This window comes from Carassius gibelio, chromosome B6, assembly GCF_023724105.1.
Source record: "Carassius gibelio isolate Cgi1373 ecotype wild population from Czech Republic chromosome B6, carGib1.2-hapl.c, whole genome shotgun sequence".
Taxonomy (NCBI): domain Eukaryota; kingdom Metazoa; phylum Chordata; class Actinopteri; order Cypriniformes; family Cyprinidae; genus Carassius; species Carassius gibelio.
The window spans coordinates 5,705,039-5,723,859 of record NC_068401.1 but is presented as its reverse complement, the minus strand read 5'-3'; the positions used below and the strand labels follow the sequence as shown (position 1 = coordinate 5,723,859).

Genomic DNA, 18,821 nt, shown 5'->3' with positions numbered 1-18,821 from the left:
AAATGTCTTGTGCAGCTCATGCATTCATATTGGCATTCACACAGTATTATGTACCATTTCAAATTTATTTTATTATTTCTTACAAAACAATATCAATCATGTGACAGAAACTTCTTGTAAACTTGCCAAATTAACATTGAAGCTCTACAAAGCTTGACAAGAAAGGATGCCAAAATAAATCAAATAAGACAATGAAAATATTTATACCTTTTAAGTGTGCATTTGAAAAACTGCATCGAGCACATATATACATATACAAATAGAGGACAACAGAACTACTGTATATAATCTGGGACATTCAAGAGCACTTTGGTTTGAAAACCCAAAACCTGAGTTTGACTCCAGCCCTCCCCCGTCCCGCAGAGGAGACGTACACCATCTAGTACCCATTTATACTCATGAGCTGGGGCGGAAAATAATAACATCTCAGAGTACAATCAGAGCTGCTGCTCATACCTAACAAGGACATACCTAAACAATATAATATTAGAAGCTTCTTAAGAGGTATATGGTTCAATGATGACGTGAATAAACACGTTTCGTTGCAAAACACATACTGAGGATAAACAAATACAACACAAATGCTGTGTTATGTTAATTCCAGCTAAGCATGACATCAATATAAGCCTGTCCTTCATATGAAAAAAAAAAATCCAAAAATTTAATTCAAAACTGTATAAACAACTAAAAATGTACACCTTTTCATCAAAACGTTCCTATCAGCACTTGAAAATCAATGTTTGAGGAATGCAAAAGTGGAATATTTTTTGAGAGTGTAAAAAATCGGATATCAATTCTGATATCAGTCGAACGTTTATGTGTGTTTTTTGGTATCTGTAGATGAGTCCAGTGCATTTGAGCTTTACATTTTTTTTTTTTTTTTGCATAGAGTAAATCAAAGCTGAAGAATGATTTCAGATCTTCTTCCTGTCAGACGAATGAAGGTTCTCCGTGAACTCTGAAGCGATACACACAGGTGTACTCCAGGTGACCCCAGTTACTCAAGATCCTCAGCTCTGTCATGCTATAGATCTCTGACGCTTCCTACAGCCAAGAAGAAAGGTTACATTTCTCAAGTTTCACACCTAGGTAGCCCAAATATATATACATTTCTAATAAATGTAGAATTAATTTATATGTATATAAAAACTATATTTTACATAATAATTTATTATTAATGTGTCCAGACATTTTATTATTATTAACAATAATACAACTATTTTGTTTAAACCAGTGTAAATATAAAATACTTTTGACAAATTTGGGGTCAGTAAGATTTTTTTATTTGTGAAAGTAATTCATACTTTTATTCAATAAGGATGCATTGATCATAAGCGACAGATGGAAAATACTTTTCTAAGGTTTCAAATTATTCAAGTAAATTGAAAAAAATGGCTGTTCTTCTGAACTTTCTATTCATCAATAGAAAGTTCAGCCTAATTATATGATGGCATGCACTAGTCACTTGTGCAGCATTGGTCTGCTCACTCACCGCTCACTACCTCATTCGGCATTCCACTACCTCATCAGTCCGTTAAATAACTGCTCTTGGTCACTTGTCACTTTAATCAGACTTAATAAGATATTCTTAATAAGTGATTTTTTGCACTAAAAAATCTTTTAACTGCACTGTTGTTCACTTCATTGATTTGCGCTATATCTGTCATTTACCTTGCGCTGCTTTATTTAACCTTATTTTTAACTTTATTTTTAATTTGTATTATATGTCTTTTTTTATATATATATATATATATATATATATATATATATATATATATATATATATATATATATATATATATATATATATATATATATATATATATATCATTCCCTTATTGTATAGTTGTATCTACATTTTATATTTGATCTAGTTATGTTTTTTTTTTTGTTTTTTTTAGGCTTTAATGTTAATGTTATCTGTATGCACCGGGGTCTGAGAGTAACGCAATTTCGATTCTCTGTATGTATGTACTGTACATGTGGAAATTGACAATAAAGCAGACTTGAAACTTGAAATAAAAATGTATCGGTTTCCACAAAAATATTAAGCAGCACAACTGTGTTTAACACTAATAAAATGAATAAGAAATGTTTTTTGAGCAGCAAATCAGCATATTAGAATTAGTATTATATTAGTAGCTTTACAATCACCGTCATAAACTATATTTAAAAAACATTCAAACAGAAAACAGTTAGTTTAAACTGAAATAATATTTCACTATATTACCGTTTTATTGCATTTTTTAAAAAACAACAACAGTAATATTAATATTAAATACAGAAATACTACATGTACTACCATGATGATGATAGATAGTCTATTTGGACTCACCGCAAGCTTGAAAGTCTGAATGGGCTCTCCATCCTGGTCATACATGAATGTCCCAAGCAGCTTTCCATCTTCAGTCTCATCAGACATACCCTGAACACACCACAGCCGAGGAATCTCAAAGCTTTTGCTTCAGTGTTATGCAGATGATTAAAAAAACACTGAAATAACAACTCACATAGACAGCAAAATCCTTGGGGGCGCTGTCAATGCGGGCCGTCGGTGAGAGCTCTTTGGGAAGGTGTTCGAGTGTCACATGAGTGATTCTTACTGGGTAAGACAGCGCGATTACCAGGAAACCCTGGGAGCCTCGGAATGCCCAGCACTTCCCGGGATACAGCTCGGGCTACAACACACACAGAAGCTTAGACAGTCAGATCTGTGTCTGCTGTATGGGTTAGTGTTTGTGTGATCTGGTACCTGTATAACAACCCGAGGGCTTTCTGAATGATACCACAGAGGAATGCCGAATAAACTCAGACACGCAGATCTGGTCTTATACGTCTCTGAGCACCGGGTGTTGAGCACACTGGCACCTGCACAAACACACACACACACACTTAGTCATGTCCGGTAGCGTTACATATATACACTACTGTTCAAGAGGCTGCATTAATTGATCAATGGGAAAAGAACAGTAAAAACAGTAATACTGTGAAATAGTATTACATTTTAAAATAATTGTTTTCTATTTTAATATATTGTAAATATATTGTAATTTATTCCTGTGATATAAAGCTTCATTTTCAGCATCATTCCGCCAGTCTTCAGTGTCACATGATCCTTCAGAAATCAGTCTAATATTCTGATTTGGGCTCAAGAAATACTTATTATCATTATCAATGTTGAAAACAGCTGTGCTGCTTTTTTAATCTCTGTATATATTTACTGCGCACACACACACACACACACACACACAAGGGTAATTATTACCAGAAGATTCCAAGGCATAGTCGGCCAATCCAATCCCATCTGCCCTGTACAGACTAATTGCCCTGTGGACCATTTCTTTCACATCCTGTTACATCCAAAAAACAAATTCTCATTAAAAGACATCATGATCCTGATGTATACTTCAAACTAAGACTAAAACAGCACAAAAACACTATAGTAATTCTACATTTGTCATCCCGTTACACACAGACACACACTTGTATAGTGACAGCTCCGGCTCCTTCCTGTTGCAGCGTCTCTCCCACGGTCCTCCAGGCGTCTCTCCTGCTCTCTTTCTCCTGCACTAGTCTGTCCAGTATCCGTTTCTCCACATCCTCCAGCGCCCTCTGCAGCTCAGGACGGAGCACGATGGTCGATTCCAATGAGCCTGGATCTTTCAGGAGTTTTATCAGCCAATCGGATAGCTCTGCTCTCAGCTGCAGAGGAAATGACATCATCAGTCCAATAATACTCAACCACATTCATCACAACATCAAAGGAATTTAAATGAGCTGAAAGCATCCTTACGTTAGTGTTGAGAGAGTCTTGTGCATCAACTCTTTCCTTGAGGAGGTCTTGGGTCGACTGCAGGTTTGAGATGCTGGACTTCAGATCAGAAACCTGCTGCTCGTGTTCAGACTCTGACCTAATGAATATTAAACATATTTATTACATCACTGCAAAAAATCATGATGCAACATGCAAAAGAAGATTGAACCAACTCCACAAAATCAAAGCAAAAAACTGATAAGACACTCACTTCCTCATCTGATCATTCATAGACTTCAGATCAGTTTGAATCATCTAGGAGACAAGCACACAAATACATAATTACTGTAGGTGGATGACATCATTTCCTGTTTTGCGCTTTGTTGCTATGGCAGAAGAAACAGAGGTGGTAGAAAGGAAGAGGGAACGTTTGGTTTGGTTTCCTCACCTCAGATTTGACCTTCTGTCTCATGCTCTCCATCTTCAGCAGTTCGATGTCTTTCTGAGATAGACAAAGAGAAAGACATTAGGACACTTCCTCCTTAAAAGACACAGACAAACCTGACTGAGATTAGATTTGAATTACCATCAGGCTCGCCTCTCTTTCATGCAAGCTGACGATCTCTTCCTTCAAGTTAGACAAGCTCGCATGTTGGAGATGATCCTTTAGAGCAAAAAAAAAAAGCCTTTAGTTAAATAATTAGAGTAATTTAAGAGAAACATACAGTAACTGAGTATGAAACAGGATCCTTTCTGAGGTCTAATTAACCTGGAGACAATCTACTCACAAAAGTTTCTTTCACAGGTCTATCTGTGTGTTTAACAGACGGAGTCTTTGTAACAACTTCACGAGGAGGAGAACGAGAAGCAAACGGGAACCAGTACCATATTCCTGTAACACAATATCAGGTCACTGCATATTAATGTTTATTACTCATTTTACAGCTACATGTACTGTACTGTATGTAGTCTTCAAAGTGGGTTATTTTGAAATACTGTACACAGATTTAGTTTTCGATATTTAGAAGAGTCACTATCTGCCGTCTCACCAAAAATGAGAAAGATGAGAAGGAGGAGCAGAACAGCGGTCTTTCTCATATCTGATGTGCATCTACAGAGAGGGGAAGAGGAAATGTGACCATGTGTAAAAAAAATTAATGCTCCTCAATGGTTCTTTGATATGAACAGAAATACATTTGAGTGCATCTAGAAAACTACTTAATTCACTTCATTTATTTTTTAATTTTCTGAAGTCTGTGAGACTCTTTAAAACATTTTGAGGTTTGAAACAATCTAGACAATAAAAAGGTTCTTATTAAGGTTCTATTTTAAGTGCATGAAAGTTGCAGTTAACTATTACACAACTATCATACATATTCTTAAGGCCAGACATTTGTAATTATGACACACACACACACACACACACACACACACACACACACGTTTGTTTTTGTGAAAATTAGCGACATCCCATTGGTGTAATGGTTTTTATAATGTAGAAACTGTATATTCTATTGCCCTTCACCAACCCTACCCCTAATCCTAACCCTCACAAGAAACTTTGTGCATTTTTACTTTCTCAAAAAAAACTAATTCTGTATGATTTATAAGCGTTTTGAAAAATGGGGACATGGGTTATGTCCTCATAAGTCACCCTCTCCTTGTAATACCTGTGTCATACCCATGTCATTATACATAGTTGTGTCCTGATATGTCACAAAAACAAGAGCACACACACACACACACACACACACACAAAGAGCACTGTACCTGCTGAGCAGAAACACATTGATCAGAGACAGTCGAGAGGTCAGGCTGTACCATGAACTTCCCAGCCACCAGTAGAACATGACCAGAGCCTGAGCTGCAACACACACACGAGCGCATGACTACTGGAGGAAAAAAAGCCTGCTTGTTCATGTTAGTGAGGTTAGTGAGGAGAGGGTTTATTCATTTAATACCTGGAGAATGAAACACGTCCCAAATGACGAACGGTGGTTCAGATACAGACTGGGCAGAACCTGGAGAAAAGGTAAAACAAAGAGTAGATGTCTTTCAACCTTCTTTGCTTGACCAACCAACCAACTAGCCAGTGATTATTTTTCTCCCCATTTATAAAATGTATATTCACACTTACTAGGGTTTGATTTTATGGATTGTTCATAATGCTCCTCAGCAGAGGAATACCCAGAGGAGAATCCCTGAGTAGCAAGGGACATGCCTGAAAAACAGAGACAATTAAAATAAATAATGCTTATATGAAATGACTATTATATATTATTTTTATTACAAATTGTAATTACATATACATACATATATATATATATATATATATATATATATATATATATATATATATATATATATATATATTATATATATATATGACCATTGATATGTATATATTTTTCTATTAATATTATACATTACTTATAATAAATGTATCATTTAATAAATAAATAAAATGTATATATATACTGTATATATATATATATATATATATATATATAATATATATATTTTTTTTTTTACAGACTCTGTATGTTTAGATACTAACCCTTCTCGTTCTCAGTGTGCTGTCCAGTCAGTATTTGACTCACACTGCTCGCGCGACTTGAATTGCGTGAAACATTTCCTGTGCTCTTGCGACCACTCCTCTTCTTGAAGATCCTGCAAGAAAACATCTGCATCAGCCATAAATGCACATGCAAACTATCTACTGTATATGATGCACTGAGAGCTCCAGCAGAAACACACCTGTTTGGGCTCTCTTTGTAAGAGATGAGGCTAGTGGATCCGGTGGAGCTCGTGCTGGCAGCGTCATCATCAGGGATGGACGGCTCTTTGGTCACTAACCTCGTGCTTCTCCTCGACATCTCTGCAGAACACATATATATATTTATTATGAAAAAAGTACTTTAACTCATTAGTGGTGACAGATAACCCAAGACTAGTACTACTGCTCATGTAATGTACTATTGTACCATTTTAATGTACTATTGTCATTATTTTTGTTTATATATATATATATATATATATATATATATATATATATATATATATATATATATATATATTATTTTTAATCTTTTTCAGTTAATTACCAAGGCAAAATTTCTTTTTTTAATTTAATTAAATGTTATTCTTATTTTTTAGTTTCAGCTTTTACTGTATCTCAATTAACAACAACAACAACAACAAAAAACACACACAAAAAAAGTTTTAAAAGGATTTGTTTTAGTTAATGATAATAACCCTGATTAAATGTTCCCTCTTTATTATTACATTTACTCATTAAGGAACATCTTTACTCACTGCTCACAAGAAAACCAGAAAACATTGTGAATCAGAACACCAAGATGAAAAACACGACAATAAACGTGACATTTCATAATACGCTGTCCACAGCTTGTTGTTGCAGTCACATAGTGTAGTCAGATACTGATCTTTGAGTAATTCCTAATCTCGAACGGCAGCTTTGAGCAGCAGATTATGTGAAAGAGAACACGTGGAGCAAATTCCCAAACCACGGAGCTCCAGTTCCCCTTCAATCAGTTACATTAAGTCTCTTTAGTTAGATAATCTTAACAACAGACTGCACTTTAAACTTAAATTAGTTAGGAATCCACCATTCTGTGCAGATGGAGAAATACAAACAAACTCTCATTCGAAGCTCTTGTTTGTTTTAAACGAGCATTCATGCAAGCAACTATTCTTTTTTTTCCTACAAATCCTTAATCCTGATTGAGCTAATACTCTCACGCAGCATTAAAAACATGCCTCCACATTTACAAACTACTCAATGACCAATGTTAGAGGAAAACACTAAGATGAAACAAGATGCAAAGTCTGACCAAGTTGAATCTGTAATCCGAATATATCAGTATCTCTGCTGAAACCTATACATTTCAAATAAGTAACAGATGCTTTCAATGACGCAAAACATGCTGATTGAGAACTGAAGTTATTTACACCAACTTTAGATGCTGTTTAATGCAACACATCCAGCTAATAATCCCTCTAACAGCTATTTTAAACTAACAGTCTTTTAGTTGTCTTTCAGATCAGCTGTGTTCATTAAATTCATCATCTTATTTATTTCTTGATTTTTTTTTATTATACATGATTAAGATATTTTTCTGTTAACTGTATGCAAATTATAAAAAAAAATTTGAATACAATTTTCTATTATTAACGTTATTTGTAGTTCCAAAATGTAACTGGTAAGAGACCTGTTTGGAATAAATATGGTGTATAGTCTGTATTATTATTTTGTACACTTTATTTAAGGTGAAAGGACTACTAATATTCTACAGATATTCGTGATATGGCCAACAACAAATGTGTCCCTGAACCACAAATCCAGTCTTTAGTGGCACAGGTATATTTGTTGCAATAGCCAACAACACATTGTATGGTGCAAAATTATTGATTTTCCTTATACGCCAAAAATAGGACAGGATCAGGTTCCATGAGGCTACAGTATTTTGAAAACTTCCTACCATAAATATTAAAAAATTTCATTTTTGATTAGTAATATGGATTGCTAAGGACTTCATTTGGACAACTTTAAAAGTGATTTTCTCATCATTCTGATTTTTTTGCACCTTCAGATTCCAGATTTTCAAATAGTTGTACAGTATCTCAGCCAAAATTTGGTCTAGGGTCACAAAAAATATAATTTTACATTATATTAATATTATATATTTACTCCATCATTTTAAATAATATTAACTAACATGCATAATCATGCAACAAACTTTATATCACTTTATAAACCACGGTAATGATTTGGAGCTCACAGAAGGAGGCAAAGTGAGTTTCCGTTTCTAACTTTGGCGGTTCTCTTGATATCTGCGCCAATTTTAACCACAAAGACATTTTATTTCCTTCCCGACGTGGATGCAAATTAAATGTTTTCTTGGATGTTCTGTGATGAATAATTACAAACAGACTCTCCAGATGTGAATACAACTACACATTATGTAGCTCTGCAGCCTTTGCGTTGAAATGCGGTTATTTACTAGCGCCACATGTCTATAAAACGCTCGCGCAGCATCATTTCTACAGCACGTAACGTCATGTCGACTAGTGCTCTAAACAGTCAACGCTGCTTTTGAAAATAAAAGTTAGCGTTCATACACACTCGTGGTCGTCTCACCTTCTCCGTGGGTCTCCAGGAAGACTTGCAGTCTGTCAAAACCTGCTAAAGTGCGAACCGCTCATCCGAAACGGCTCCGCAATAACGGAATAGCGACAGAGACGTCGTTAAACTCACGAGATACGAGATACTCACTTCAATCACGTGGCTTATAACGGATTCTAACGCGCTACGACAAGATGCTTTGAGGACGGAAGGGCTCGGCTCTTTGGTCTTTTGACAGTTGTCAGCAGCTCCACCTCTCGTCGTCGTTTCTTTGGGGTTGTTTATAGAAAGATGATGTAGGCAGTGAGCGCTACTGTGTGTGTGCTGCTCGCTGCGCCACCCAGAGGACTCACGGAGTTATGTAGAAACTCCAGCTCGTCAAACGGGAGCTCCGTTTTACACCATTCATTTACAACATGACCCTTATATGTAAACTTTCTTCGTCGTTTGTTCAAACACTTATTTTAAACATGTTTTAAGCACTCACCTTCTGTCGACCAGCTGACTTTACGTAACCGCTGCATTAGTGAACGGTTTATGTGCGAAAATTCAGAAGTAAATAACAATAATCGTCACTTCATCTCGCGTCGTAACGAAATCTTATGTCGTCTTTTGAATGATTTTGCTAGTTTTGGTAAAATAATACGCCATCAAAAAAATTAATACAGGCAACATATATTTGTATAGATATTTATTGTTTCAGTGATTTTACCAAACGAAATTTAAATAGAAATGAATAAAATAAAAATGAAATGCTTCAGATTCATCTTTGTCCTTTTGGTCTACCTCTTGAATAAATTTTGTATTTTTATTATTTTTTTTAGAATTATTTTTTTTTTTTACTAAAAACTTTACTATAGTCAGCTATGGTCCTTTTATACACACACAAACACTCGTTTGAAAGGCCTACTTGTTTATGCTACATTGGGGAAAAAATATAAAAATAGTAAATTATATTTATCTGAAAGTGTAATGATGCAAACAGGGTTTCTATAAGAGGTAGGTTTAGGGTTAAGGGATAGAAAATATCATTTAGTCAGTATAACAATAATAGAAGTGTATGGAAAGTCCCCCAAATTATACATTAACTTTAGTATATATTACAGTATATGTACACAAACACAAATACACATACACACACATATTTATATGAATAAATTAATGCTTTATAATCATATTTAAAAATCCTATTTATCACAGTTTCCAAAAAAAAAAAAAAACTGTACACCTGCTTTCAACACTGATAATAATATGTAAATATTTCTTGAGGATCAGCATATTGATAAGAATAATTTATGAAGGATTATTTGACTCTGAACACTGGAGTAATGATGCTCAAACGTCATTGTTGCATCATTTATTTTTAATTGTTATAATATTAGATTATTACTGGTTGATTGTGTTTTTGACCAAATAAATGCAGTCTTGGTGAGCATAAGATATTTTACAAAATAAGAAAGACTTTTACGACCCAAGTTTTGGAAGGGTGATGTATTTTAATATTTGTTTATATTCGGAAGATGGCGCCATCGAGCCTTGTTAAGACTGAATTGTCTAATGGACCGTGCACGAAACAATACTCAAATTCATTTAAATCGTAGTCTACATTTGTTTGCCCGTGTCAACCATTTTCAGCAGTTGTTTGTCCACCTGTCGAATCTCATTCTTCTTTGCGGTTCTTAATGGAGTTTTAACTCAGAAACGCATTTGCCTTCCTATTCAGTCAAATTCAAGGGGCGTTTAAAAAATATTACATTAAACACAGACTCACACTGAAAGAAAAAAGTTATAGGCCTACTTAAAAAAAAGTTTGCTCTAGCTGAACATAGAAAACTTATTTCAGAACAAACCAAGGAAATTCTCATATCATTGGCCTACTGCTTTAGATTCATCAAATCCGAGTTTAACTTCGGCTGTGATGACAGAAGCATTGTGAGAGAGGTTTTTTGCTTCAGGCAGGGTTACAGATAGACAGGGTTAATGCATTCATAGCACTGCTACCATCAAGTACAAGACAATTTGTAGGCTACCCTTCTCAACGAGTCATTGGGGGTTAACTGAGAGCTATCAACTCTAATCAGGTCTAAGAGGGATTGGATGAATGTTTAAAATGTCACACACGCCTCAAACTGTGTTCACCTTGAAGGAAACATTCTAATCAATAGTACATCCTTAAGGGCTTATCTTATCCTTATTTGCATTTAGAACAAATTTAAATTTTGACCGTGTCTGATTAATGAGACATTAACAGGGCTTGACAAACACCCTCAGTTACAAGCTTTTACAATACAATAAATAGGTTACGTACAGCATTGGTTTTCTACATGCTATTGCTTGTCATATTAAATTATATTAGGGAATAGGGACTTTCTCATACTAGAGAACATTTGACAAAAAAAAAAAAAAAAAACACCTTACCCAGGTTGTACTATTTGTAATTCTGGTCCATTTTGCTGAAATGTTCATGTTGACTTTAAGATTGCAGTGCAGTAAGTTTACAATCTCTTATTACCAATCTGTGCACCTTGATTAATTAAGTGAGGTGACATGCGGTGATCATTTATTTTCTGCCCGCTCTATAGATTACATTGCTTTATCAGACCCAGATGTTTTGCTCAAGGTCACAGATATGCACTGTAATGTCAGGCCCAATTTGAACTGAAAATGTTTATCACTTATGCAAGGTACAATGACATAAAGGTCATCTAGAATGAAGAATGTGAGGAAACGAGAAGCACTTGCCAAAATTTGATTTTTAGTGCCTTTCTGCTGTTGCCAAGGAAACCAGTTGCACGTGTGTGTGTGTGTGTGAGTGTGTGTAAGTGTGTGTGTACATGTGTGTCAGTGTATAGTTTGTGTATAGCTGCTATAATATCACATAATCAAAGGAAAGACTTCTCAATTTGCTCTTTTTGTCTCTCACATGCAGATGCGCACAAAAATGAGAATGAAAAAAAAACAGACATCCGAGCATCCAGACTCAAAAGACATCAGGTTTTAAAAGCTTATGTACTGGACATTCTTCATTCGAGTTTAACCTGCTGCTGATTTATTCATTATTCAGAAACCAAGTCTGAATAACGAAGCAGTTTTTCAATTGTATGTGAAAGGCAATCAAGCTCGCAGACTATTATAGCTGTGTAAGCTAACTGATAAAAGCTTAAAAGTTTTTTCATTTATTAAAGTTTTTTTATTTATTATTTTACAAATATTTTTTTATTTTAATAAAAAAAATATTTAATTGACATTTAATATTAAAAATATTTGTAAAATATTCATTATTAATATTTTTCATTGTAATATGTCATTAATTTCCCATTTAATTTTTTTTTCTCTAAAATATGCTGTTGATAGTGCTTCATGAATTATTAATTGATAATCAAATATAAATCAAATTTCCTGAAGAAACTGTAGTGCTCTAACTATAACTATAGGAAGAGGTAATAATTGAAATGCATGACTGATTTTAACCTAATTTTAAAACAAAGTGTGAATTGGAGTATACCATGTGTGTTTGCATGTGCACCGTCAAGTCAATATATGACTTTATGACATAATTTCCACTCTCCTTCACTTTAAATTTTAATTCTGAAGTCAAATTTTAATTCTGAATTGTGGAGAATATCACCCCCCCCCCCCCTTCAATTGAGCTGCTCAATTGCTTCTCATGTAATCATTTCATGCACTACAATTACAAACATTTTTGAATCACTAAGGAGAACTTTAGCTTTCTGTTATATAATAATTTAGCTTTCAAATTATCAACACTATACTTTGCTGTATTAATGTTCACAAAGTAGGTCTTTAAAAGGCCCTTTGACACAAACAGTATAATACTGCACAATGAGATGTTAATAAAGCTTTAAATGTATTCAAGTACTGTTTTAAAGTGTATTTTAGGGGGTCTATGTGCCCTGTACTTGGCAAGAGACTTGTCTATGTGATTATTTGTGCCTGTGACAAGGGAAATGAAAATATATGGTTTTCAGACTGATTGCATCTTTTCACGGCAGAGTGATTGCGTGACAGAAATATTTTTTCTCCGAAACTGAAAATTTTATATGGATTGCTGACTTCCTGTGAAACAAATTATGCAATATAGCTGTCATAAAGGGCTCCTCACAATTGCTTGGCAAACCAGACCGACTGTCATTAGGCTGATCACCAGAATGACAGAACAGACTCTGTTGGAAAGGGCTCTAGGGAGAGAGAAAGAGAGGGAGGGAATATATGAGGGAAGTGAGGGATACGAAATGCCAGTCTGAGAAAAATAAGCAGGCCAAATGGGAAAGACAGAAAACAGATTAATTATTCATCAGTATTCAGAACCTGGTGGAGTCCCTGTGGGGGGATGTTGTATGGAAATATAGCGCCACGCTGTCATATGTTTCCTTTCAGCCTGAATTCCCCATCACACTCAACCTTTGACCTAAAGCATGCTAAGATTAGTAGTATTTGAGCTCTCAAACACTACTAAACATTACCGCTTCATCCATGCAAAGAGAGGCTTTCTTTAATTCCTGCATGGTCCTCCACTTCAGAAGATTAATACCTGGCTTAAATGCACCCAAATATTTTCATACAGAAAATCAATATGTAGGATCAGCTTCTGTTCCGAAGGCTTATAGCTGGAAATGAATGGGCCACTGCATTTATTTTCAAACACTCAGATAGAACTGCAGCACAAAAGAAACGCCTTTTTAGACAGCTTTTAATGGTGATAATGCTGTCTGGAAACCACTTGTGTGTGTCAGTAGAATTTGTAATACAGAATAAAGTGAAAACTTTCTGACTCCTATATTGCTCTACTTTGATATATTTTATATGAATAACATTAAACATTAAACTTGCAGCAGTCTATTTTAAATCATGTTTTGCTCATCCTGATTTAGTTATGACCTATTATGATGTATTATGTGTGTAAAAATTTAAAGAGACATTTTTATTTGATTTAACCCTTAAAAAGTAGTTTTGTTGGTATAAATTAAAGTGTTTAGTTTGATTCAGTGATACTGAATTATATATCATTTAAAATATAACCTATTAATCCAGATTTAATTTAGATGTCCATTGTTAGTTTTTCATTTTCACCAAATATTTTTATTGATTAATTACTTTCCCCATCATTTCTTACATATATTGTGCATTATTATTATTGCTATCATTATTTTTTTTTTATAATTTCATTTACATTTAAATTAGTTTACATTTATTTGATCATAGCTAGATGCTACTTTGTATCATTAAAAAAATACATTTAATAATAGTAGTTGAATAGTTATTTTATTTCATTTTAAATTGTTGACATTTATTTGTTATAGCTAAGATGGAAATCAAGTTCTTTCTTGTTTATCCAAGTCTGGAAAAGTTATAGACTGTTTGGACAAAACACCATATCGTGTTAACAGCTTTCTCGTTATGTTAACATGGCATCTTGTTGTTTCCATGGAGACGAGAGTGTGATAAACGCAGTCTGTCTTTCTGATTCATCTGTCCATTTGTTTATCCTCCTGTCATTCATCATGTACAAACACTACTTACACACACCTTTAAGTTGAAATTTGCCCATAATTATGCGTTGTTGTAGTCAGTTTAATTATGATTCAATAGTGACAAAGGCTTATTTCATTTTTCTCAATTTTTTGTCCAAGATCCACACACATATACATCCTGCCCTCCCCTCTATGGTTCTGTAGATCAGATTGTATTGATCAGTACAGTCCAGAGAAAGCAGATCTCTCCCACATAGTCAGGCTGTAAAATTTATCTCTGCACATTATCCTCCCGCAGGAGTGTAGTTAAAAAAACAATTTTTTAATCTCCATCGAAGTGCTGCCCACTTCAGACACTTCACAAACACTGATGTCTCTTTCCACAGGGCTCTAAACTAGTTTGAACCAGCCCCCACCAACCTCAAAATCCTCTCACATGATTATTCTGCAGGTATTTCATTGTACATTAAGCTGACTCAATATCAAAAACTCAGAATATGCTAATAGAATAACATAAGGGAGATAAAATGTGATGCAATGAAACGATCTGGACTGGTTGGTCTAAAGAAGGTTTTGAGGTAGATTCCAAGTTGCTAGTGGTCCTGATGTCCACTAGAAAAGTTTTAATGTGAGTTTGTCTTGCACGTAAGGATTTTTCTGCCTAACATTGTAAGGTCTCATATGATTGTAAATTTGCAACAAAAGCAAGTCCCAGAATGCACTGGAATAAGTTCAAATATATAAATACTATTATACAATATTTATATTATGTAACATCTTAGTAACTTTATGCGTGTCATGTATGAATCGTGAAGTATTGTGACTGAAACCGGCCACTTTTGCGGTTATATTTCCAATTTCATTAATGTTTGCAGTTTTTACGAATCAATAATAATAATTATTTATTTTTTTTATTTTTTTTGCTAATTTAAAAACATACTATAAGCGTTATTTAATTATTGAATGAATGATTCTTCTTAGGTAAATTTTTTTTAGTGAATCAAAAACATACAGTGCATTTCAGCTCCCAAACAAATGACAAACTTACAGTATAAGCAAAAACATGCAACACTATGGAATGCAACCAGTGTAGTCGAAGAAATTACTCTAATGAGCCGATTCTTTTTAGCGAATCTAACTCATACAGATAATATCTAATTGTGAGCCCTCATTTTTGTTCATATGGCAACATGTTAAAGAAGTAGGTTAGTTAATAGTTAAATGTATGCCCTCTCTCTAAAAAGACTGTCTATAAAAAACTTATGCAAAAAGAAAAAAAAAATGTTTATTATTAAAATAAATAAATATCCCTAGTATTTATTCCTTACAAAAAAAGAAAAAAAAATCTTTAATGAAACCAGAAAGATTCCCATCCCTATTTTCTCATAAGAGTCATTATGAATGCTTACTGCACTATTTCTGTTAAAACCATTGATGACTCTTTGTCAAAAGGTTAAGACAACATCCTAGTAGTGTGACTCACAGAGACATCATTATGTGCCCTCCTCTCTCTCTCTCACTCTGTTCAGCCACAGCTCCACTAACAAGCATGCTCTGTGTAGATCCAGGTCACAATGACTATAGTGCATCCCCTCGATTATTGCACTCTGATGTGACCATGCTCTGGGACTGAAGGTCATTACCCCTACTGGAGCTTTTTTCACTGGCCTAATTATCTCATTTTGAAACCAAAGTGGGCTCTTATGTTCCTGCTGTGCATTCTGGGTCACTGTATAGTGTGTGCTCTGTAGAGCCTGTGGACAATTTAACCACCTCCAGATTTTATGGAATAAGTTGAGAAAGTAAAGGTAGCTCATTGATTTTACACAGTGTCAAATGCTTTAATTTGTGCTTCCACACAGCTCCCATCATATGCTTCACGTGCACATGCTTTAGCTGACAATGAATAGAGTATAAATACCTATGCATTGATTCAATCAAAGTTTTAAAAACTCTTAAGTATTATACTTTGGAACTTACCTTTCATTCATCGTTTGTGCTACAGATGTGAATGAGGTGCTAAATTATATGGTTTGTTGAGGAGAAAGGTATTGTTACTTTTGAAAGCAATCAGACGTGAAAAAATACCAGACTCAGGATCTCTCCCATATCTGAAAGAGAGAGCAGGAGGAGGTTTCTCTAAGAGTAACCATCAAAAGAGAATAGCTACCGCATAAAAACATGATAAAAAAAACTCAAACGTAAGCAGCTGGATAGAAACACTCAAGCAACCATTACTAGCATCATGTCAGTGAGTTTTGCATTTCTGCTGTTCTCCCTATATTGCGTTGTTGTAATTTAATTCATTTCATTGCAATCAAATTCCAACTCACAATGTCTTCAGTACAAACTCCAAGAATGTTTGAGTTCACTTTGGTAACTGGCAACGTAACCTCAACATTGTGTGCCCGCAGTTTCATTACCATTATATTACCAACTAACATTTGCCAGTATAGACTCACAGACAGTACAGGTTATACAATAATGAAAAAATGTTCCAGTTACATAAGTGTACATACGTTACATACATATTCATAATTCTTTGGTAATTTCAAGACTTACTGGCAAAGTAACTGCAGCATAACAGGTCCATAATTTAAAATCATCAAAATCCACAATCTTTTCATTTGTTCCAATAACCAGAATTATAGGCAGTTCTGTGAAAGTTCCCTTGTATGTGGGAGCATTGAGCTACAGCAATGTTATATGTTGAAAAAAGGTATATGATTTACTTTAGGGTGACAAGCTTCAGTCTTGTATGCCCTTGACATATTATAAAACCCATTGCAGAGTTGTGATTGATTGTTGACAGATAGATCTGCATTGATCATTTTGAGAGCTTCTCTGCTCAACTTGCATAAGCAATCATTTACTGAGCTCTTGAACGATTGAATCTCCCAACTTATGCCTCTGTTTATTTCTCTAGTATCCTCTCCACAGCGTGTATTCATTGCTTTGTTTTCCTAGAGCTGCTCTCAGCTGTGAACTCTATCTTGCAGGCACCTATTGATCTGGATCTTACTATGATTAGAAATCTGGACCAGGCTGCCTACACACTGCTTCCAAACTACCTGTGTGTGGGGGAGCACACAGGAGGTGGCAGACTGCCAGAGAGATACATGAAGGCTCACAGATTGTGAAAAAGCATACGTCTTAATGGTTGGCAGTTGTTCGGCGCTGGTTGGATGGTCGGTCTGTCGACCAGATATATTGGGGAGGCGCTGAGCTCTTTGTTAGATCCTCAACACACATATAACTACACAATATAGCTACACATACTAAAAATACACACGCTTCAACTGAAGACTAACAAATGCGAGTGTGGAGGATGCTGCAGGGCAGATATCTCTGCAGGATCCAGCTGAGAGTAAAATCCTGGATTTGTTCTGTCTCTTGGCAAAACCTGTGGTGCTATTTTCCCCTAGCCGGCTGTACACTTGGACAATGGTGCACACATTAAAGTAGGCTTTGCAGATGTTTTTCATGGCATGCACCTTTGTTCTTTTTCTCTTCTGTTGGTTTTAAATTTACCCAGAACCAAACAAGCCTAGTAATTATGCTTCAATTAGGCTGGCAGTAAAGCTCACTAATGGGTGCCACAACATGAGCAGAGATTTCATTGCCGGAGGCTCTTTTGCATGTATTTAACAGTCAAAGAGACAGTCAGCAGGAAATTATTTCTAATACAGGGTCTCCCATTTCTGTGTAAAAATTGCTCAGAATGTGTCATACATGCAGCGACCGATGACTGTGGCAGAGATGACAATGGCAAAGCCATTAATAATGGGTTTCTGTGTGTGGTAGTTAACAGCCTTTTAGCTGTTGCTCGGTGGACCACGAGCTGGTGAGAACATAATTATACTTCAGAATGAGTGGTTTCCTCATGGGTTAAAAAATGTGTTCTGGACCATGAGAGTAAACTATAAATGGTTCTTGTGTTTGGAAACATTCAAAGTGTAATGAGAGAACTGTGAGTTATTGATAATGGTTTTTGTGTAAATTCATTTGAAGGGATTCACTTGAAAATCCATGTTAATACAGTCTTTGCATTCACATCTGTTTCATATTTAAATAATGTTAAACATTTTCTGCATTAATTTAGATTTAACTACTTTTTACGAAAAGCTCAAATGGTGTAACCATCAAGTAAACACCTAAAACTTTTCCTTTTATTATTTTTATTATTATGATTTATGTACGCATTTCACTTAAATAGTAATGCACTGTGACAAATTAATAAAAAATAGTTTTCAATATTTAATTCAGTCTCGCATTTAATATGAGAATTAAAATGTGCATATACGAGACTAAAACGCATATAAATATATATCAGAGTATATGTCAAAATCTTTATCAGATTGGAAAATGTTTTCATTGTGTCGTCCGCGTGTACTAAGGAGGTGATGATCACGTGACGCGCGCGTTCTGT

General features: G+C 34.8%; 1 protein-coding gene across 1 annotated transcript; it reads right to left on the bottom strand.

Moving 5' to 3' along the window:
- Positions 1-46: 46 nt before the first annotated feature.
- On the bottom strand, positions 47-9,205 carry LOC127959348 (SUN domain-containing protein 2-like). The gene is made up of 18 exons (XM_052558457.1): positions 8,916-9,205; positions 6,512-6,632; positions 6,312-6,424; positions 5,892-5,975; positions 5,716-5,775; positions 5,525-5,618; positions 4,804-4,865; positions 4,543-4,646; positions 4,341-4,418; positions 4,203-4,256; positions 4,026-4,069; positions 3,794-3,911; positions 3,484-3,702; positions 3,266-3,350; positions 2,753-2,868; positions 2,511-2,678; positions 2,336-2,425; positions 47-1,044 (listed from the first exon to the last, which is right to left on the bottom strand). Exons 2-18 carry the CDS (start codon positions 6,628-6,630, stop codon positions 931-933), a joined length of 1,722 nt encoding a protein of 573 aa, XP_052414417.1. The 5' UTR covers positions 6,631-6,632; positions 8,916-9,205; the 3' UTR covers positions 47-930.
- Between the last annotated feature and the right edge of the window lie 9,616 nt (positions 9,206-18,821).

Bases quoted from the DNA above. Each gene is read 5' to 3' on its own strand.
- LOC127959348 (XM_052558457.1), bottom strand. From the start codon at position 6,630: ATGTCGAGGAGAAGCACGAGGTTAGTGACCAAAGAGCCGTCCATCCCT. The intron at 4,419-4,542 runs GTGAGTAGATTG...TTTGCTCTAAAG, and splicing joins GACCTGTGAAAGAAACTTTT to GATCATCTCCAACATGCGAG. The intron at 3,912-4,025 runs GTGAGTGTCTTA...AATATTCATTAG, and splicing joins ATGAATGATCAGATGAGGAA to GTCAGAGTCTGAACACGAGC.